The 24,369-nt window shown below is 36.2% G+C and overlaps 1 protein-coding gene across 1 annotated transcript in view; it reads right to left on the reverse strand.

Moving 5' to 3' along the window:
* GULP1 (GULP PTB domain containing engulfment adaptor 1) overlaps positions 1–24,369 on the reverse strand; it is a 109,065-nt gene that overhangs the window by 6,891 nt on the left and 77,805 nt on the right. Inside the window, exons 6-11 of the mRNA XM_035899085.1 lie at positions 22,623–22,760; positions 19,971–20,087; positions 19,509–19,601; positions 10,294–10,518; positions 7,403–7,541; positions 816–910 (exon numbers count right to left, since the gene is read on the reverse strand). Of these exons, the coding sequence (XP_035754978.1) occupies positions 816–910; positions 7,403–7,541; positions 10,294–10,518; positions 19,509–19,601; positions 19,971–20,087; positions 22,623–22,760 (807 nt within the window). The remainder of the gene's footprint in view (positions 1–815; positions 911–7,402; positions 7,542–10,293; positions 10,519–19,508; positions 19,602–19,970; positions 20,088–22,622; positions 22,761–24,369) is intronic.

Consider the following 24,369-nt stretch of genomic DNA (forward strand, 5'->3'; position numbering starts at 1 on the left):
CTGAGAAGCCAGGACCCTAGAAATTCAAGTTCCCAGTATTTGCAGCCTTCTGTTTCGCTGGCTGCTGAAAAGAGAAAGATAAGCAAGCTGGCAAGAAACTAGCAGTTTGGAAAGTCTGACTGAAGAGAGTGATTTATTCCAAAACTTTAAGGCTTTCTCCTAGAATTGCTTCAAAATTGGGTCAATAACTGAAGAGATACTGGGAGTGTTTCAGAATCAACACACATTTTCTGATAAAAACACATCAGTTCAGAATTCTTGAATCAGTTCTCAGTAGTTTAATTGTCCCAGAGTGCCATAGTCAAATACAGCTATTTTTGAAGGCAGCAGAAAATTGCCATAGCCTCGTAAGCACATACTTTGCCTATGCCAATGCTATGGAAAACTGGACTAATGCCACTGAGGGCAAGATCAGGGTATAGCGGGGTGGTGGTGATTGATTGCGGGAACTGAAAAGAAACAGCAACAGTGTTATCTCAAGGGCTCTCGCCTTAGCTCTCTTTTTTAGCTTGCTCAGTCCCTTCCCAGGTATGACTAGCAGCATCCATTTTGGCTACATTGCTGGCAAACCCTAAATCAGTGCAGGTGTCTGTATTAATACCACGGGATAACATCTGTAAGGATCTTCACGCAGACAAATTCAATCTCCAACTCAAAAGACTATGAGATATACTTACCAAAGGAATAGTCAGAAATAGGTGGGTTTTTTTTCTATGTATTTGTGTGTGCAGTCTAAAATACATTTTCAGAATACTGTATTTAAAAAATATTAATGCAGCCATAGTAAACTGCATAACTGATAACCCAATAGTTACCTGCATCTCATCTAGTTTGGACTGAATGTCTGGAGGGAAATCTCCTGCTCCGCAGCTAAAAGGGTCAAAAGGTTCTGCTCCAAAAAGGTCTCTCTCTGGAACAACAGAAAAGTGAGTCACTGAGAGAAAATGTACAGACTATGAAAACAGCTCTTTGAAAAACTCAGCTTACACCTCCTTACAAACTGAACAACAGCATCTCCAGATACGCAACTGATTAACCACAATTTTTAACGTCCAAATTTGAAAGCCATGTCTTGATTAGTTTTCCAAAGTTTAAAACTCAAATATTTTTTCCAAGAACACCACTGACTTCTGTTTAAGCCTCTATTTAGCTTTCATTAGTGCTTGTGTCCTCTGGAGGAATTTTAGGGATCTGATGAGAAGCTCCAATTTGAACAGGGAATCTCCTACTGAAGTGCGCTCTGGAATCGGTGTGTATAGGCATTTCACAAATGAGGAGGGAACAGCTGGACATCAGTTGTCAAACTTAATCTTAACATTATGTCAGAAACATATTCTTGCAAAAAACCTAGCCTTCATGTCCCCTGTCTGCCACTTCTTACCATCTGGTTAAGGACATCTTTAAACAACTACCTTTACTTATGGAAGGTAAGGCCTACGCTTAATAGAATTTGTTTCTTTTTTGTCTGGATAAGAAGAAACACCTCCAATACTTTTTTTTTTTCTTACTAGAACAGTGTAATGCCAGTTCTTCACATCTTACAGCCCAAATATTCTGCGTGGGGGTTTTTTTGCTTTTTTTTTTTTTCTTCTCAGTAATGGGATTCTTTTCCTCTCTACATGTAATGGTGCCATCCATACAGACCTTTTCTATTTCACATTGGGTTGAACTAAACCAGCAAGAAAATAATTTTTCTAACCCAATCCAACCATACTGATTGCAAAATTTACAGAACCAAGTCAATATAGTCTTGTCATTGGTGGAGAGAAAATTAAAACTATATTCTATCTCCTAGCTTCCATAGTTGTCCAGCAAGCAACCTGGTAAGCATACTACCTACCTTAAAACAATGTTAACTTAAGAGCATGAGAGTAAAAGGTGCTGTTATTATCTTTGAAATTAGTAGATAGTTTTCTATGTAAGCACAAAATTTTATCCTTAACATCCAAGATCTGGAAACTGACAACTAATCGTTTAGGTGTTATGAAGCTGCACAAATAGGCATTTTAAATCATTAGCAACTACCAGCATTCATTCCCATAATAAAGCACAGAAACAAGCAGGAACTCAATTTATTACAAATTTAAAAAACTGTGGCTAAAAAGCTACAAACCATCACATGGGACGAGGATATGGCCCAGATTGGACAGCCTTATTCCAAAAGCTCACTTGAGCCAAAAAAACCCCCAAACCAAAAAACCCTAGTCTTTCCTGGCAGAGACAGACCACCTGCATACGAAAGAGACTGCAGCTAGGATAATCTAATGTAAAAATTTGGGTCTGCTCCAGTATAATTGGTGTCCTTACATGCTCTGATGCTCCTACCACGTAACCTTCAGATGTGTAGCAGCTTTGACATTCAATCTAACCTCTACTAGGCAGAAAGTGATTATGCTTTATGCTCCTCGTAAGTCTATTTGTTCAATTATGTAGGTCTGTTTTCTTTCTTCCCACCCGCCCTCCCCCCCCCACAGTTTTCTGTGTGGTCAGACAGCTAAAAGCAGCCAGTTTCAACACCAAACCGTAGCAAACATTCAAGGAATGTATTTAGGAAAAAAATAGTAAAGAACACAACCCTTGCATTTCTTAGCACTGAAATATGACTTATCACTCTTTCGGAAAGCAAGTATTTTGTACACTATTACAGCTATTATCTCATTCATGCCTTATTATTGGGAGAATGGCAGAAGCTTTAGCTCCTTTAATGTCACCTGCCTTCAGGTGAAGGATTACTTAATTTATATTGTTATTCAAGGTAGTCTTTAAAATTAACCTGAGTGTAACTTATTCTAAGTGATGGAGCCTAATAAACCCTGGACAGAATCAAATTCAAGAGATGTATTTCCTACCTGAGTTTCTATGAAAAAGTATTGTTTTGGGAACTATCTCTGTAACTTGCTAACCATCTCAGTAAACTGGCTGAAAAAAGTCCATAGCACAACTGGGTTATTTTTTTTTTTGCTTTTAAAGTCTGTGTGTTATTTGAGAGATTGCACTGCTAAGAGTCAGGGAGGGATAAAGTTCCATTAAAAATTATCATAGTATCAGCAGTATTTCTCTTTTGAACCGAAGCTGAAGAACACATGGAAACTGGACAAATACTAAAATTTAGTCACTGCAGAGCTGCACTATTGCATGGGATCTCCATAAGCTTATCTGCTAGTGTTCACTCCACTGTTCACAGAGGGGCTCCTTTTCAGCAGAGATGAGAAAAATCCATAATTTTTCATTTCAGGCCAAAGTATTTGTATGAAGATTAACAATAACAAGGATATCTTGCCTGGCACACTTTGCAAAATAATTGTACCATAGGCAGGCATTTCTTTCTCCAATACACAGCAACTAGTAAGCCTTTGAAAACAATCCTTTCGAAAAGCACATATAATTTCCTTTCCCTTTCCCATTCATTTCTGGATGGAAATAAATTCACAGCTTGGGAAATCAACCAACAAATTCAAACCCATGAAATCCTGATGTTTTATATCCGCAATTCAAACCACAAAAAACATGAACAGGTAATAAATTCTTGTTTCTGTGACCTACCTGACATTCAGGACAAGAAACATGTAATACCAGAGAGTAGCAACCTGCACTCTGTAATAAACTCAAACCTAGCAATTACCAAACAAAACCACAAATATTTGGCTTTTCTGCTGCATTCTGCATCCCAATCTTCTTTACCTTAGCTATCATCCAGGCACAGAGTTATGCTGATATATATTTCCCCAGATGTCCTGGAGCAGCTGTGATGACAAATAAAAATTAATCACACTGAAGACAAGCACCCAAGAAAATATTTGGAATAAACTGAGGTAGTGAAGTCCAGGAAGCCTTTCCCTTAGCTGCAGGCTACTCCATATTTTTTTCTTTTGGAATTGTTACAGCAGTAAAATTGGTTCCACTATTATTCTGACAACAGACTCTTAAATATCTCTGGAAAGACAGCATCTTGGAGGAGATTTCTACATCTGCCAATTGTGACCTTGGACTGTTCCAAGATGCATTTGGGTGAAACAAATGTTGAACAATTCAAACCGAGAACGTTCCTCTCCAGTTCTTTTCCATTCCTCCAGTTCTGTTGTCTTTTCTATGACAATAATGTTATTGCAACAAGAAACACATAAATTAATTCCTCCTTTAATTAAGATTAATTAATTATTTCCATCCTTTAAGATAATTTACAAGAACATTTGCAATCACTTACTCCAGGAAAAAGCAGCAGCAAGGTCTTTAACATCGCGGTTTTGGTTGCGATTTTTGCGCTGGTCAATTGTTCAATGAAGCTATTACTATACTGGGCTGCAATGTTTATGTTTAGCCTGCAAGCTGCGTACTGCAAACTTAGTGTTAAAAGATGTATTTGTCAGCAACCTTTTGAGTAGAAACACAATTTTGGAAAGGCCTTTTGTTTCTGGAAGAAACACTGTTTTGCTATTATTACGTAAAGAGACATGACATAGTTGTCCAATCTGCAACTCCCTGTCCAAAAATCATACAATTTTCTCCTTTAGAATAGGTAAACCCAATCTATTTTCTATCACTGATATACCCATTAGTGAGCAGACATTTACTGAGAAGCCATATTGGTACAATGCTGAATAACAACTCAAAATAACATGAAACTTCTCCCTCTTTTAAAGCTTAAATGCTTTGGAGATAAACCCCTTTCTGAGAAAAGGTCAGTGCTGCACTCTTCTAGTATTAGAACTCTGGGTTTCTTGAACTAAGGACTGTGAGCTAGTCAAAGGAGAAGGTGTAATTTATAACCCCCCAATTTTTCCTAGGGAAACTACTCAAAGGAGACCTGGCAAGCAAAATTCTAAGTCCAGGCATTTTTCTTTATGAAAAGCTGAACTGTCATCCTGGTGCCAATTATCAACTATGAAGCTCTTGGAGGAATCCAAAGTGCTTGGTATTGTTACCAGTCTCCTGCAAATAGGACAGGTCTTTCCTGTGCAGCATTATTGTTGATTTATCTCAGTGCTATTCTCTGATCTGTCAAACTGGCCAGCTGATGAGTAAGATGAACTTTGGCTTTGAAAAGCTCATTTTGCTTGAGTAGACCAAGTGCCATCCCTAGGTAACAGTCAAATGAATCTCACCTAAATGAATGGAGCAACTTGAGGTTGACACTAGCAAATAGATGGTGCATCCTTATCTTTCACCCTGTTTACTACTGAATGTGATAAAGGTGAAAATTCTAAAAATTATATAATCAAGAAAATCACCCTATAATTTCATCAAAAGTGATGTAGAAAACCACTCAAATCCAGTGACAAAGTAGAGATAAGAACACGAAAAGATGTTTAGAAGACCTCAGAAATGGGAGACTCCAAACTTTGGCTCCTCTTGGTTGCCACCTATCTGACTTGTATCGGAGAAAGAAATGCCAACTTGCTTGTACCGGCAGCAATAACACCATATAAAACAACGTATTATTGTACATTATTATAGTAATGTAATGTTACACAGCTTGAATGAGATTCTTATGGGAACTGAACTTTCTCATCTAAGACAGTACTTGTTTGATGATTAAGTATTCCTCTTGTTTCAAATTGCATTTTTGAAATACGCCAAAGGGTGTTAATAGCTGATGAATGCAACAATTTTCAACATATAAAGTACTATGACATAGACTGAAAGAGCAGGGATCAAAAGTATGAAGACTATGATGAACTTTGCAATCTCTCTCTGAAGCACGGCATGCTGAGGAGCACAAAGAATTAACAGACACTGACTGCCACATCTCTGAACTGCATCATCTTAATTTAATGCAAATTATTGAAGTGCAGAAGAAACAACTATTTTAAACAGTACATGTTACTCAATAAGCAACTTATTTATAGTATTTTCTACATTACAAAACCCACTGATTAAACAATTACAAAACCTACATAGCTGGAATTCTCAAGACCACTCAGCACTGAGCGCTGACTCGCACAAGATTTCTAGCCACAATTTCAAAGGAACTTGAGGTAGGACAATGGCTAAAAAAAAAAAAAAAAAAAAAAATCTCATCCTGTAATTCAATTCAAGTTATTATTTCTTAAGCTGGATATGCACATTGAGAATGATTTTATGGCATTGTCTGTAGTTTCAAAGGAACAAATCTGAAAACACAAAAGAAGGTTTTGGAGAGGGTGTCTTTGAATTACTTTTTTGTTGTTCTTTACAAAGCCATACAAATTCTCTTAATAGAACAGTTCTATTCTGATAATCTATAATAATATTCTAAAATTCTTTTAAGATATTTCAGAATAGTTAATATTAACTATTCTTAATAGAATAGCTTTAAATTCTGTTAATATACTCTTTGAGAAACCCAGAGAAAATAATCTAAATTAATTTAAAATTTTATCTTAAAAAGAACAGACTTTTTTTTTTATTGAATCAATACCCTCGACATCTACTTTCTTGTTAGAGGGTGAGAGTCATTCTGAGCAACAGAAATGAAAGGTGTGTAGGATATGGTATTGGGGAAGACATTCACTGGCTTAAGTTTTACAATGCATTTTTATAATTGTGCAGCATGCTCATTCATACCTGAAAATTCTACATGCTAGCAGCATTCCCCAAAACAGGCAGACGCTCCTCAAATGTTTTTTATAAGGTGGCAGGCAGTAACATTAATGTTCCTTATCCATGCTAAAATAGGCATCAGAAATAGAAGATACTACGCACAGACTGGTATTTCTACAACCTCTAACATCGCTCGTGTATGCTCTGCTCTTCTCTCCCCCAAGGGATTTCCAAAGCTTTTAAAAATACTTTGTGGGCTCCGAAAAGATTTCCAGTGAAGCCGAGAACCTTACCCTACCTTCTTTCAAGCCTTTGGAAAATAAAAATGCTATTGTTAGTAATCTTTTAGGAGTGGTCCACACATCTGGAGGGGTTCATCAACTATAACTGAAAAATAAAACTGCAGATGATATGAAAAGTAGTGCTAAAAATAGTATTCCAAGACAGCCTACATCTTGAGGGATTTCTTCAGCTCTCCCTTCTGCATCATCATCACCATACTTACTCCACCTGCTGTCTTCCCCAGATATGTAGGCTTGAGATGCTACAACTGTGGCTTGACAAAGAAAGAGCTAACAGGAAATAAATATTTCTTGAAGTACAAAAGAGATACTGTAAAAGAAAAGCCAAGTTAAAACCCCCAACCAAACTCCTTCATACTGTTTATATAATAGCTTCAGCAAGTAAATAAATTTTTCTATAATGTAACTTGGCAGCAACATCAATGACTTTGGGAAGATGATATAAAAATGAATGGCATTATCGAACGTGATTTACAAAACCTGTATTTGGCTTTTCATGCATAATGTCCATAAATCTTTAAAGATGCTTTATTAAAAAATATAATGTAAGCAAAAATTAGGTCAGTTGTTACAGAACTTACTGATCTCTGTAGATCTACTGGGTACTGGAGGAGGCTGTGTACCATTGCGAGTAGGTGTTGTTGACTGAGGGGATATGGGAGAAAAGGGAACCATATCAAAGATGTCAGTGGAGGGTGATTTAGGTGTCACACTGCCTGCCTACAATAAGGACAATAAACATTAGGGCAATATTCCACATGAAAGATCACAATACTGAATTCTTCAGCATGCAGATAAGAGCCACATTTTCGAAAAAGTTAAAAATAACCATCAGCATGCAAAAACTAGCTCCTGACACCAAGCAAATGGCATTTGCAGTTCAGAGTCTGAGACATGCTAAAACTCTCCAACATATAAGCAGTGTTGTAATTTTTCCATTTTCAGTCCATCTGGGACAGCCAGAAATGTATCACAGTTAAACCTGAAAAAGCTGGTGACAAGCAGAGACGGATGAATACAGATACGTTCACAAGCCCCATTTAAGGTAATACTGCAACAACAATCTGCTACACTCCGGAGTGCACGATACAAGTAGCTATAATTAAAAGATACAATCCCAGTATTTCTTGTTTACTAAGTCTTCCTTACATGATAACTTGATTTGACAACCTAAAACACCTGGTGTGACCAAAGCTTCAAATGTATTTTTTGGTAAATAACAACCTAGACACGCAATACACTGAATATTAATATCCAAAATAAAACTCTTATCCTTGAACGTGTAACAGAAGAGATTTCATTAGTAAGGCCCAGGAATTTGGAAGGTTTCAGAAAAATACTGGATAAGCAAAGAAACCCCAAGCCCGACAATTACTAACGTTCTACAGCCATATTTATTTTTAATGACTAATTCCTCCTGCCATCTGTCCATTACTTCAGTACACAAACGAGGCACAGTCATATCAGAATAAACTGAACACTAAAGACAGCTGATGAAATAGATTAAAACTGAGATTGACAAGCCAATGGCAAAATTTATATGCAAAACTAGTTTGCATGTTAATGTTATTACTTAGACAATACAAAAAGCCCTACAGTCTATTACAGGGTATTAGAAAGACCATAGAGCCAGGCATAGCGAAAGCCTGCTACTTTTAAAATAAGGTTCAATTTGGCCAAACTATTTGCATGAAAATTTTAAAGCACAAGTTAGTCACACAGATCCTTTTATTCAGAATACATGAATACGACAACCTGGCACCCTTTAGCACTGCAGGTCCATGAAAATTTCATGGACCTAAACCGTATTTTGGAATGCTCCTTTCTTTAGTGCCTCTGCTGCAGCAACTGAAGCTGCCCTCTCACAGCATGGATTTCTAAGCCAAGTCTAGAGGCAGCTCTGAACTCCCTCTGCTCCTCTCTGGAGGCTGCAGTGGCTTCTGAGAAGGAAAGGACATTGATCCATGGTCTTCCACTGAATAGACTGCTTAAAGAGACAGCTAGACCCTGAAGTCCTCTATTTCCCATTTCTTAAGAGTTTTGAATTCATTTTTTAAATTTGGATTAGGGGAGATCTCAAACTGTTTGATATCTCAAAAAACCCTGCGATATTTCTACCTAAGTATACTGAAGTGCCAAGAAAAAAAAAGAAAAGCCACATTTAACATGCTATTCATGTTACTCCCTGGCAAGATCAGAGCTGAATTAACTTCACAAAATAACTAATTTTTAAGATTTTTACACATACAGAAGTCTTACTGACCCCAACATGAGTTAGCACAGCATATTCAAAGACAGTCTGCTGTAAAAAGATTTAAGTGCATACTTTAGACACCATGGGCTGTTATTACTATGTTCATGGACCTTGCACTAACCTCTTGGAGCTTTCGTGCGTGGTCGGAGAACCACTACAGTTTGAGTCAGGGAGATCACTGGATGCGTCTGCTCCCACTCAAAGCAGAGCAATGGATATGCTTGACCCAAAGTAAATGTACAGTGAATCTCCTATTACATTCTTCATACAAACAAAACTCTCTTGTAGATAGGCTTTGTCTGCGTCAGGAAGGTGGGATCAGGTTTAATGCATAGGTACATGCCATATATTAACCCACATTTCCCATCAATGTTGATGATAACCCTAGAATGTCTTGGGGAAAGTATTTGCTAAGTGTTCATGGCTATCTAGAAGCTAGATAAACAAACAAACAGTATTTATGTTTAGTCTTAAATGAGTCTTTCAGGCAAAAAAAAAAAGCAAACCCAAACTTCATTTCCTGTCTATATGCCATTTTGTTGAAGTTACTGTCCATTTTGACACTACTGATACAGCTAATTTAAATAAAACTATAATTTAGTTGTTTTAAGAAATATGTATTTTGAATACATATGAGCACAAGAAGCATTTTTCTTTAGTGAACACATGCAGAAAGCCATGATGTTTGCCAAATACAGCCAAATGTTACTTGCAAATGGAAGAAAAGTTGAGATTATAAGCATATTGCTATGAAAAAGCCAGCAATATGCCCATTTCATATTTAAGAATAATTTTCAACCTTCATTTTGCACAGTTTTCATTAAGTATTCTAAAAGGTATTTAATGGCTGATTGCTTTTCTATTAACTCATGGGGGAGGAAAAAGCCCTTGAAGTTGGACCTTTAGAATTGTTTGTTTTCAATTACTATTCTTAATGTAAAGCATTTTAACACAGAGGTAATTCATTCATGGACTAATTTCAACATGTTGGGAAAATAAGAATTTATGGTTTGGGGGGATGGGAAGAAAAAGCTATGTAGAAATAAGAGTAAATCTTCACAAATTCTGTATTTTAAGAGTGTCCCTATAGATTCTAAGATCCCCCTGCTCTGGCCTTTAACCACTGTACAAAATGCACATTTTTAATACAAGTTAATACACAACAGAGAACAAAGGAAAGCCAAAAAAACTGAAAAAGCTTTTGCACGACAGGATTACACGAGGTCTTGGGCAGCTGTATTCACTGGTTGGCTTTGGAAGACCACTTTTTGAAGGTGGTGGTATTAACAATCCAGATGGTAGTCTGGAGTCAGGAGAACTCCTAGGAGTAAGCGTAATGGAAGAGATATCTAAACAAGGAGGTGAATCCTCATTGTTACACCACAAAAAAGTAGAGGGTCTTTGAAACATATGTTCATCATTATCACACTTTATGTGCAGCAGCTGAAAAGGAATCACAGAAAGAGAAAAAAATTCTGAGGAACAGAACGTGGTAACATCAGGAAAAGAAGAAAAAAAACACATTTCATACTTCAAAAAAGTTTGTCATGAACTTGCTGTTCAGTGCTATAGTTTACAAGATACAGAACTTGAAAATATTTTAAAACAAAATCTAAAAATATACCACAGTAAGAGGTAGCCCAGTATTAACTGGAATGAAGATGACTTGCTCCTTGATAATTACACCAAACAAAATGAAGACAGGCATCTTTCCAAAGATGGGTGTATCAGATGCACTGGCAAATGTCTAAATCCACCAACATGTTAGCACTTTCTCATCTTTGCAGAGGTAAATTAGCAGGTAAGCACATATCTGGGGAGCAGAGTTACTCTGGTGGTTAAAGCACAGGTCAGAATTGTCTTTCTCCAAACCAGGAAACACCCACCAATATTAAAGAAAATCTAATTATTTAACTAAAAACTTAACAGCAGAAGCTCACGGTGCACAAATGTTAATGTTTACATTAATACTAGACTATGTTTCCTTTCCTCATCTATAGAATTTGAGAACCTAAACATTTATGGACAATAATACCCTTCTGCCATCATTTCTGTGTGGATGAAAAACTAATTGAATTCCTTATTATCAGTAGTTATCTCAAAAGCTGAGACTTGTTGCAAAGCAAAGGAAGCCTCACATCCCTACAACAGCAGCACAGGATGCAGGATGGAATAAAACTTTGCTGCTGGGGAAATAAAAATGTTGAGGACTGTAAGATTCTCTGGACCTCTTAAGAAATCCACAGAACAGCTCTGAACAGAGGCAAATGAGTAATATCCACACCAGAATACATACAGTAAGAGCATTCACCTACGATGACAAAGTGCTAACTGCAAGGTTCTGTTCTGAATTAGGCAGACGAGAACCTGAAGCTAGCTACCTCATATGACAGGGCAGTATTTAACTGTATAGGCCAGCAAGATTCATTGTGTATTGAGAGTGAGGCTGAGGGCTTTGTCCACTTTGACAAAAACCCTTAATTTTTTTTTGTCTGAATGGGAAATAACTGTAATCCTGAAAAGTTTCAGAAGAAATGGATCTTTAGGTGAAATTAGAAACAAAGAGCCTTTAGGACTGATCCTGGAAAGAAAAGCAAAAAGGAAGTGTCTTTAAATATTTGATTTAAGAAACACACCCAACCAATCTTTCTGCTGGGGCCAAGTTGTAATTCCTACCTCAAAATCTGAGGAAAACAGCTTGGGACAGTTAAAACAAGGCTTTAGAGGACAGATTAATCTTTGAATCCTAACAGAAGGGATTGAACATTTGTGCAGACAGTTCTTGGCTAGAGTCTAGAGTTTATACAGGCAGGAAATGGATCTGTGCTGTAGGTATCTTGCCTAAAAACCCCTCTGACTTGCCCAGACTGAAGCAGTGGTAGACACATGCAGCAAACATTTTGAAGTCTGCTTTTACTGTCTTCATACAGTGTTACACAATCAATATGGCATGATGATTTCATTAAAGTTTGCATCACTCCAGTAAAGCAGGATTTAATCAATGATTTTAAACCTTTTTTTTCAAGAATTATGCAGAAAACAAAACATTTCAAATCCTTTTGAGTCTTAGTTCCTTTCTTCACTTTCTTTACAGATAAGCCAGACTAAGGGTACAGGTATCCAAATTTAGTAACAATGCCATACTTATGAGAATACCAACAAACACCACAAAACTCTCTAGTCAAGATCTGCAATTCGTAAGGAAAAAAAAAAAGTTTTTATCACAATTGCAAACAATTCATCTGTTGCCAAGCTGGAATTGTGAAACAGTGGTTTTGGAATGGTAATGAAGAAAAATAAAGCAAAAAACTGCAAGACATAGAATTTTGATTATTATTTCAAGAGCATCACTACACTACAGGCAGAAGACTTGCAATGCTACTATGTAATTACTACCATGTAATACTTGCTGCTATACATACATATGGAAAAAAATAGAACTCATAATAGTAAACACTGGAAGATACTAAATACAAACAGTCAAATTAAGGAAGCAAAGCATTTCCCTGAAATGGAAAACAGCAGAGGATGAGTAGTTTCCATAAGAAAGCATGTACATCACATGAAAAATCATACAGAAACCAACAAATGCATATAGGACTCAAAACAGAAAAACTATAAGGATGATGAACACATATCAAATCCGGGCAATGAGAAGTTTCAATACAAAACCAAAATATACACTATTTGTATTATTTGAGCCCTGAATATTGAGCAGTCACATTTCCCCCTATTTATCTGATAAGTGATAGCCTTAGGGCATTTTACACAGTATAGGGTGTGGAGCTTCATGTGACAGTTTTGGGAATGTGTCTTGTCAATAATGAATTTTCTCTAGTAATTCTTCATTTGCGGGGCCTTGGGACCTGTGTTGTGAGTGCTGTTTTGCATGTTGCATCCCATGACCATGATTCAAAAAATGCAGAAGGAGGGAATAGACCCTTACTCCAAAGAACACAACGTAAAAAGGGTATAACTTCTGAAACTTAATACTCTTACACCAAATTGTAAAGGAAGAAAATGTATTAAAAATATATTAAATTGCCATTTTATATGGCAATTATATTTTATCTGACCTTCTCACTGTGAAACGCTGAACACATGGTGTTGGGCAGGCTGGCATATTACCTTCCAATTTGGGACTCATTTCATCAACACAAGAAAACAACATGAAATCATTCCTAATGAAATTAACATATTGGCTCAGTGGACTTGGTCTCTGTTATGATTAGATGTTATTATGTGCTTGTCAAAGGATTTATTTTGACTCATTCTACTTTGCATGATCCTGAAGATGCACTGTTTGCCTGCATCATACTAGAAAAAGTAGCATGACTGCATTTTCTTTAATCATGAAATCATTTTAAAATTGTTTATTTTTACTTGGTGTCTCAAGACATTGATTGCAATCTGTGTCATACCCCCATAGGAATCATGCAAGTGTATTAGTGACTTAGAAAATGTTTTTCTTCCTAAAGAACATTCAAGTTGGTAATATGCAGACCAGCCATAGCGGATAACTGCAGTGAATGTTATGGGAAACTGTGAGTGACCTTGAATCAGAAATTAAGCACTTCGTTACAAAACCAGTGATTACAAGCTACCTGGGATTTGGGGCTACTAAAGATAAGTTAATTGACTAATTCACAAAATACCGTATAAGCATTAGCGGTTTCATTAATTAACTGCTACATCTTCGGTTCATTTAGTGTTTTTTCAGTAACATGAAATCTGACATAGGCAATTTCAAGTTTATTTTTTTTAACATAATAAACATAATAGAATTTTAAACCCTCATGAAGAAGTGCTCACTGAACTCAATACAGAATATTATAAAATTGAAAGAGCAGAAGACAGGTGAAGAAAAAACATCTGCATTTTCCTACTTGGCAGTCTTATGGAAACATGAATCAAGTGATATGCCTAAACGCATTCCAAAACTGTTTTCTGAAATATGCATACAGTTCCAATGTCTATCTTGGGGTTTTCTCATGAGCATGTTAAAGCTTTTAATGAGGGTAATAGGTGCAGGTGGCCTATGCTTCTAAGTCACTACTTAAAGAACTTTAAAAAAAGGTCTAATCAATCAGTATCTTTAATGCCCCACTTAAAAATGGAGGGTTTTGGCAACACTGCCATGATAAGAATACATATTACATACTACATCTTTGACAATACTTGTGAATGGAAGAACACCATTCCTTTGGGGGCTGCTTCTCCCAATCCCTTTTCCTGCTGCCTTTCATATAATCATTAGGTTGGAAAAGACCTTTAAGATCATCAAGTCCAACCACAAACCTACTGCCAAGTCCCACTAAACCATGTCCCCAGGCGCCATATCTATGTGTCTTTTAAATGCCCCCAGGGATGGGGACTCAACCACTTCCCTGGGCAGCCCATTCCAGTGCCTGATAATCCTTTCAGTGAAGAAATTTTTCTTAATGTCCAATCTAAACCTGCCCTGGCGCAACTTGAGGCCATTTCCTCCTGTCCTATCACTTGTTACTTGGGAGAAGAGACCAACACCCACCTCATTACAGCCTCCTTTCAGGCAGGTGTAGAGGGTGATAAGGTCTCCCCTCAGGCTCCTCTTCTCCAGGCTGAACAAGCCCAGTTCCCTCAGCTGCTCCTCATAGCAGGACTTGTGCTCCAGATCCCTCACCAGCTTTGTTGCGCTTCTGGCACTAGAAAACCTTTCTTAATTTCTGACCATACCTTAATCAAACGAATACACGGATGGTTTCCCAAACTCCATATTTATACCAAGGTTAAAAATAAAGTACCTGAAAATCCCAGACGGTTTACATGTCTCCACCAAAGGATGTTATGCTTATCATAGCCTTCTTCTCCTACAATATGTTTAAACACCTGTGCATATTGGAATGATGGAGTGTCACATTCATGAAATTCACATGGAATTAGTCTTTCGGTGAAGAGGCCAAGAGAAGCATTTATCCAGCAGTGCACCCCAAATCACAGGCCTCATTCACAAGCACGACCTTCATTTCACTTTGTTACATACAAAAGAACTAAACAGTGAACAGTGATTCCTGCAGTTAAATGTTGATACTATGGGTAAACGTTTTTAGGATTTTCCACGTTTTCAGGGTCTCTTTTGTGTTAGCTTTACATTTCCCTAACACAATGGCTTCTTTTGTCTAATTTTACTCTGGTTTTACTTATGAAAAATAAAAATAAATAGAAGAAAAGGGATGTAATTTTTAGACTTCCTGCAGTTTGGTATCAGGTTCCTCTGTTTAAAGGAGAACTTCATATTTGTCAAAATCCTTACAAAGAAAATGTAAAAGGGTAAGGGAAGAAGTATCAACTGAGTATTTAAAAAACAACAGTGTCAAGGGTCAGTGAAATAATACAAAAAGAATAAAATTTCAAATTTCTTAAAGTATTTTCTACCTACTTCATTTCATTAAAAATTAATGCAAAGACTAATGTGTCTAGAATAATTAAAGACACCAAAATCAATCAACTGCAGAAGGAAGAAGCAGACTGGCACTGCATACAAATGGTTTTTCAGTTACTGAAAAGCGGGAAAGACATTCTGTCCTAGGTGAGTATTTTAACAAATAAAGCATGACAGTGACATCACTCAGTGTCTTCAAGAGCACTGTTTCACACTGCAAGTGCAATAAGTGCTTAAAAGTGCTTCAAGACCAGGTTGGACGGGGCTCTGAGCAAAATGATCTAGTTAGCGGTGTTCCTGCTCACTGCAGGGGGGGTTGGCTAGATGACCTCTAGGGGTCCCTTCCAACCCAAAACATTCTATGATTCTATGATTAAAAGCATAAGTCTTCCCTCGTGAGGAAGAAAAACACACGCCTGTTGTCAGCCTGAAATTATATCTGCTTAGACTGCATGGCTCACGGTCCCCCCTCCATAGGGATGGGGATTGAAGGAGAAGATGATGTAGAACATAGGGCAACTTCAGCGTTTATGTTTGTCATGGTCTGTGATCTGCCATCACAGGCCCTTGCAACATCTTCTGCTTCTTTAAGCATATACTTGTTTAATCACTTCTGAGGTGCTAAATCAATTGCTGATTACCAAGTGTTTCTGTGACTAGGCATTAATCACTAAAGGAAGAGCACAAGTCAACAACCTATAGGACAGGAAAGCCATTTCAGCACATCTGGCAAACGCTGAGAAAGTACAAACAGCGTGCAAACAACCAAACAGAAAAAGGAAAGCATAAGATAAGAAAACCCAAGGTACTATTTAAGCATAAACAGAAGGAACTTTATAACCACCTGTAGTTGGCTTGTGAAACTGAACATTTCTTTACAAATTACCATGATGCCAGGTGATTGCACGTGTACTTTTTATGAATTAGGTATCAAGTGTAAGGGCTTAAATTTTCCATTGATGAAAGATCCCTTCCTAGACCTCAGCACATGGAGTAACAGCAAACTGGACTGACAGACAAGGAGTTACAGCTGTATCAAATTAACTAAATATAAATAAATCAAATTACTTATTATGTCTAAAAAAAAGCTTCAGGAAGTATGGCACTGGCATCTCTTTATAATTCAATAACATGGATACGAGAGGTGTGAAAAAAATCTAAACTTCATAGTTTTATAAATCTGCTTTAAAATCAGGAGAATGACTGTGTTATGTTCATAGCATGTAACATGAAGAATATCTGCAGGGAAGCAAATTTTCCCCCATCTAACCAAAAGTGCTTAGGAAGTGACTCAGATGAGGTATTACTCCCCATAAAGAATATTCTGCTACATAAGCTATGTAAGCTATTTTATTTCCGTGTTTAACAAAATACTATCAGCGGACTTGAAAATGTTACTGGCAAAATGATCACAAGATGGAACTGCTATTTTTCTTTGCTAATGTTGAAGAAATAGAGCAGCAACAGCATAGATATTTTTAACAACATTGTACTTACAAGTTTTAAATTTAAATTCAGAAAAAATATCAATTCTAGTAACTTTTTAAAAAATAAACTGTTATTTTTTCATCACAGAAATTATGTAGAAATAGAAGAAAACATTCTTTGCAGCGCTTCTGCTTTTTCCTAATAGGAGCTGAAACTTTGCAAAGTAATGCTTGAAATGATAGTTGATTTGAATTAGAAGCATACAAAATTAATTGCAAACTATAAAAGGCAATCACCTTATGAATTCTTTATAATTTTCTTCTTTCATACATATTTGTTGCTCACATAGTAGAAGAAGAGTTATGTATCATCAAATCGTATCCACTGCTATTCCAGGAACTCATCAAACTATCTTAAAAATATTTATGCTTCCTGTTCCCTGCACTGAAAAGTCGCTTCATAACCTCGCTATTCCATTCCTTCATTTATTTTCTTGAACTTATATGTACCTACCCTTATGCTAGCACAATTAAGAGCTTTGATTTACAAGGTACACAACCTAGTTTATGAAACAGGCCTACTTGAATGATGTCTCTTGGTAAGGTACAAAAGTTGATGGTGTTTGGTGGATACTTATATTCCTAAATTTGAGAAAGACATTTTCCTAAAAATGTTCCTTTTTTATTATTGGCTGCATAACTGATCAAAGAATCACATAAGCAGAAAGTAGCTTAATACAACTTCCTGCTTGAAGCAGGGTCCGATTAGCTGAAGCTGCTGAGGATCACGTCCAGGGAAGTTTTTAATACCTCCAGAAGTACACATACCTCCAACCTCCCTGGGCAACCTGTTCCAATACTTACTTAAATCATTTATGTAAGGCTATTTTGCGGCAGAATCAAATTAGATATTAATAGGCTATTAGATGACTCTTACTGCAATTCTAATCATGAGGAAACTCAGAAATTTGTGACAAGAAATGCTTGTGCAGGTTACTTTAAAGATTAAGGAGTAAGTAAAGCCATAAAATTGTATGTGACTAATAATATCTGTAGTGAATTATTAAAATTAATTTTCATATTAATAATTACAAATAATTATATAATTTTGTTGTTGCATAAGTGATATTTAAGCAATATGCATATTCAGGTACCAATAGTAATTAACCACAAGACACCATCTAGGGAGAGAATGCAACTGGCTGGCAAATTTACAAATTCAGTTTTTAACTCATTAATAAGGAATTAGACACCACCATCTTCAAAAGACAAAATAAATAAAAACTTGCACTACACATGCTACAGGAAATATTTTGGATACTTTTTTTTCCTAAATGCAATTACCAAGTTCTTCACTAATTTAAATGAAAAAGAATACATCTATCACAAAAGACAAAGAGCCTGTTTAGTTTAATTCAGAGATACATTTAGTTACTATAGCCATAAATAAAAACAAATTAGCTGCCACCCTAATTAAGGAAAGTAAAAGATTAAGGAATTGACTAAATTAACTTTAAATCTAGCATTAAAGTTGATTACCTTCCACTGAATGCTTCATAAGTGAGAAGACATCCATAATTTACAATTTTCACTGTGGGATTTATACAGTATTTATAATTTATGGTGCTCTCTCCTCTAAATAGATTTCAGTAAAATTAAATGACGGTCCCTCATGGGAGCAACCATCTAATCAATGCCAAGGGAGTGTACAGACACTACCGAAAAATTGTCATCACCATTATAAAAACACTTTTACATTGCCCGTATTTCTAAACATCCATTTGAAGTGAAATGGTGTGCATCCAGGGCAGGAACAAGGTGGCCCAAAATGCACAGCTTAAAAGGAGTCCATCTTTTTCTAAGATTTTGCTATATGTACATTGAGAAATTTTATTTATTTTCACAGTTCCCTAATGTTTTATAGATAGAATATGCTTATAAGAAGAGGCGAGTCATTAGGATCAGTGTGCAATGCAACCTGCATTTTTAGACGTCCTGCCTGGACATAAGTAACTGTCAGTCAATCATTTTAAAATACTTTTGTCATGATCATCTATGGGAACTGCAGAAAGCGTTAGAAATTTCCAATGATGAGGAACCTGCACTTGCTTCTTTTTACCTACCCACCCAATGTTATCTCCTGAGACCCTAAAAGAAGGTTCTAACTCCTTTGAAAGACAAAATTTTTTAAAAGTCCTTTAGAAAATGTCAGTTGTAAGTGACAATATACTTGTGACAGAAAGTTCCCAGAAAAATCCAAAGTAGCATTCATGAAGCTGATTGTTTAAGTGCCAAACACAGTTCTTCATCCTTACATGTCTACCAGAAGGCATATTTACTGTCTTTAGGCAGCAACAAATAGGTATGACAAGAGCATTGAAGAACCACAATTTGACAGACTGCAATTCGCACTTTTGTTGGCTTGTCATAATCTTACTGTTACTTCATTTCAACAGATATGGTACATGATCACTGTATGTTAATCATAATCACTGGAAACAGCATAGATGCTAATAATTATCATAACACAGATGATTATAAGTTTAGAGTAACTTCAGATATAAGAGCTATATTCATGTACTTACTGGAGAGGCATGTACTTGTGTTATTCTTAACTGGTTTTCCAAATCTTGAACTTTATTTTTCAGTTCTGTGTTTTCAGTTTCTAATTCTTGAATCTATAAAGCAAGTGGTTATTGCAACAGCTATTGGGATATTCATTCATTTCAACAACAGCATCCACTGAGAATAAATTTTATCTGAGATCTGGTGATTGAGAAGCAATTTTTAACTAGTTATCTGATTACAAAAAACAACCAAACTTAAATTTCTGTACTTTTCATATTTCAATCTTGCTGTTCTCTTAATGACCTTGCAAGATGGCAAAAAATAAAATCCTGTTTCATAGTTATGTCTTTTTTCAGTATCTGTTGCAATTCTTAGCAATCTAAGCATAATGCTGGAAATTATGCTGTCATAGAAATGAGATAACAGAAACACAGTAGCATATTCTTTTATCTCTTTAAAAAATATAGTTCAGAACTTACTCTTTTCTGTAAACCTGCAATTTGCTTCCTTGTTTCAACATCTTTTCCTCCAGATTCCAGAAATTTCCTGTAAGCTAAGTCAAATGCTTGACCAATTGTTAAAGTTATCTCTTCCGCCTTTACATAAAACATAAGACTGAAATTAATATATTAAGAATATTTGATATAATTATTTTCATTTCAGATGATCACAACAGTACACCACGTATCATGTTCAAAGGGTTTGCTTCATCCATCAGGAGGTCAACACTACAAAGGAGTATGGCAAACACACTTCAGCAAAATACCTGGACAGAAAATACTATGTGTGCGGTAAAAATACTTCAGATAAAGAAGGGAGACTGAACAGGCAGAACACAATTAGCTAATTTAGTATAAATTATGCCTCTAATTTCTGTAAATACAGATAGCATGCTGCAGTATGTCTTTTTCTGATGATTTCTGAAGCAAATATAGGCTTTTCTACCATTAAATAAATCATTTTAATGGATGTTTTCATGATAATGGATGTTTTGATCTCTATTGTTTTTAAGTTTATTTTCACCACTTATTTTTAGAAGTCCTATAAAATCTTGATCAGCATAATGTAGATAAATATATTTGCCTGCACAAGTATTTCTGATTACAAAACCCCAACCAAACAGAATTTGCATTTTTATGCACAAAATATAATAATTTACTAGTTGCATGCTGATTCGCAACATATGCTATGATGTATACAATCTGTACAGAAAATCTAGCTTAAAAGTAACAGAGGCAAAAATAAGCATACAAGAAGTCGACTGAGCACACGAAGACTTCAGAAAAAAATGCAGATGTACCAATAAAAGGTGAACACATGGATATGCCATTTGCCTTAGAACTTTAGTAGAGAAAACATAGAGAGATTAGACAGAGTAGAGATTTTAGAAAAGAAACACAGTAATACCTTTTTAAAAAACCCCAAAAAACCAAAAACCAAAACACCAACAATTTGCCAGAGGAACAACAACAAAAAAACCCACCCAGAAACAAAACATTGATCTGGCTAAAGCTAAACTAGAATTTTCTCTTAATAATTGAAATGAAAACCTGAAATTGGTTGTTTCTCATGAAAGCAGAGCATTCTGTTCAATGCCAAGAACATTTTTCCTTCACTACCCGTAAGAACACGAAGGGCTGGATGCACAAAAATGGTACAGAACATGATGCTCCCAGCCTTTTATCCATCAGTGCAACAGTAAAGTCATTCAGTAGAGGTGCATGAAAACCTCTACTGGAGGTTCTACAGGAATAGGGAATTAACCCCTCTATCTTTGTACTGTGAAAAAACCCATACGGCCACCTTTATTAAGAAAAGTCACAAGAAATTATTTTAACCAAATTAGACTGAATTAGACCAAAAAAGCTGAACTAGGACTGCTTTACAGAATAGCTGTTTATGTTAGCAAAAGAAAGTTGAAAGGGACATCCTATCCTCTTGGAAGGATGAGGGTTGGCTGAAAGGAAAGGTGCCAACAAAGATGGGATCCTTTGAAATCTGAGAGTACTGATGAACAAAGAGTGAAATTGAGTAAAGTAGTAGAGCAAGTGGAATATCAGGGTAGAGAGAAGAAACGGTACATTGGTTTGGAATACAAATGCTGATAGTGTGCATAGACTGCAAGGGCAAATTAAAATCATGGGAATGATTGAGGAAGAGACAGAAGATAGACATTTGAAGATAAATGAATAGATGTCTACAGCAATACTGAACAATATCTACTGAAGGCATTGGAGCAATGCAGGTGAACGACAAAATCACCAGAAACACCGTGAAGTAACACACAATGCTATATAACTGCACATCAAAAAAAATGAATATGCATCTTTTTCTAAAAAATGTATTACTTCCTTAGTATTTCCTTTATATGGTATCTCAGCTACTTCACAATAAATCAAAAAGAGAGTCTCTACATTATAAAAAAACCTCTAAACATCCATTTTTGGTGTTGATTCCAGTGTTTTTTCCAGTGTTAATTAACTTTCTGCCAGGGTAAACTCATGACCCTGTTTCAGCTAGACACCATTTTCTTCATTTCCTGTCCTAAAGTATTGGGTTGTTTTTCTGCTATTGCACATTTTTGAACAGTTGCCCTGTTCTATCTCAGACATGAGAAAATGTCAGTGGTTGGTGCAATGAATTCTCTGGTAGTGCATCAGGTATTAACAAACTTGAGAGATGTGGCTGGGGGGGGGCAGGCAGAGAAAAGGAAAAAAAAAAATCTGAGGAAAAGAGGCTGAGGCATACACATCAGCAGAAGAGCCTGTGAGGGTATCTCAGCCACAGGGTTGCAGCAATCTCTGCAAAACAGCTGTGCAAACATTTCAAGCTTGGTGGGATGCAATCTGTTCTCTGTGAGCACTGCAGATTCCTGGCCTAGGATATCGAGCTGGGTAGTAAGAAGAATTGTCCCAGAAAACCGCCTCAGATCAATGAAGAAAAAGGCTCTCCTTTAAATTAATGCATTTACGATACAAGGCACTATACTGGCATGAAAGATTATATCAAAGTTACCCCAGTTAAAAGGCAGGCTATCTGCCTTTTTTAACCATCCCTGTTTTATTTCAAAGCACACCAATCAAAGTCCGTAACAGTCACCCAAATTCTTTTAAAGAGTCTTGCATACTTACACACTTTTCACTGTCAAATACATAGCACAGATGCTTATTGGATTCTGAATCTTTGCATATGAAAGTAAATATTCTCTTGTCAGTTTTATCATCAGCACAAAATGATATCCTATGGAGTTGACAGTTGTGCTGGACTTCCTGCAAATAAAAAGATTATTTTCAAGAAATCTCTATACTTGCTCAGGATAAAGATGCACAAAGTAAATCTCTGGATTTCCTCATGTGCCTAAGAGCAGGCAACTTGCAGTAACGTTTCTGAATGTGTCTCATTGTACATGAGAGTACCCCAAAATAGACTTAAAGTATTTAACAGAAGTTAGCAAACTCATCTCCTAACAAATGTTCCCATTTTTACTGAATGGTGTTTATCTGGAAGTGTTTATCTGAACAGTAATTTTGGTTCTAGAAAACTGGTTCTACTGTTGTATTGTGTCCCAGTGCAATTTATTTAGGGACTGATTATGTAAAATACTCTGTTCTTTTTCCAGATGCACACCATCTTCAGATTTCATCATCTCCCAGGGTTTGTTAAAATGGTTTTGCTGAAATAAATCCTTACCTTTCTATCTTAAATATAGAAAACAGAAATAAAGTGACTCTGTTATCCAAATACAGGGGCACAGAGAAATAGACATCTAAATAATGGCTTACTTAAGGTGCAACATAAACAGCTTTTAAACATTATTTGCGTATTTTTGATACTATACTTCACTTTCCATTAAAAAGCATGTTCCAGCTATTAAAAAAGTTGCAGTGGCAATGCTCTTCAGCTGAGAGAGCTTGACAAGACAGAAATAAACTATCCAACTATTTTTTTTTTGTTGTTTTTCTTCAACAATTCTCTTCTTGGTATTTTATTTTATTTGGCTTATTACATGGGAAAGCAGTATTTGCTTTAAAGGAAAATATGCAGTTTAGATGTGAGCTATTATCTATTAAAAAAGAAGAAAGTTTCTGTGCAGCACCAGGGTTCCCAGATTGCTATAAGCCCATAAACAAGGGCATGCCCTCTCTGCACACAAAAACGTATCAAAACCCCCTGTACTATATGGGCAATTTTTTCCCTCTGCCCTCACTGGGTTCCTTTTCTCAGACTTTACTGCCGTTCTTCTGTGTATGCTGTTTCTCCCATGTCCCCAAATCTCTCTCGCATTTAATCTCTTTCTGTTGTAGCTCTTTAACAGTTGCATATAATCACACATCTTTGTTCTGGCTCTTGTAGGTTTATAGATCCATAAAACTACTCTATATCATTTAAGGACAGAACCACTTTTCTATAATCCTCCTTTTTTGAGTGCCACATATAGAATGAAGTCTTGACACATGAGCAGGCCTCCTGTTCCTACCACAATTAACAGTCATCACATGAATATAAATCAATATTCCTCTGTAACAATACTAAAGTGACTTGTTTCAAAAACACAGAGAAAAAATTATTGTCATCAGCAATGATAACACAGAATTTAAGTAATTTCCTAAAGCATCAATACATTGTGCAAAAAGAAGGAAAACTTCATTCAAATTTACATTTACATGTAGCTTTAAGAAACAAAGGGGGGGAGATAAAGAGACTACTCATAGCCGATTCCCATTTGAGTTGTAATAATAACACTGCTAGGAGATAAGAATGTTCCTATTCCCCCAGGAACTTCCATCCCACAGCTTTCTGGTTAATCTCTGCAGGAAGAGTTAGGAAGACTAACATATTTTGGCATTTAACATTGTTATTTTAAAACAGTTTTTGCCA

This window comes from Egretta garzetta, unplaced genomic scaffold (genome assembly GCF_000687185.1).
Source record: "Egretta garzetta isolate BGI_Z169 unplaced genomic scaffold, ASM68718v1 scaffold297, whole genome shotgun sequence".
Lineage (NCBI taxonomy): Eukaryota > Metazoa > Chordata > Aves > Pelecaniformes > Ardeidae > Egretta > Egretta garzetta.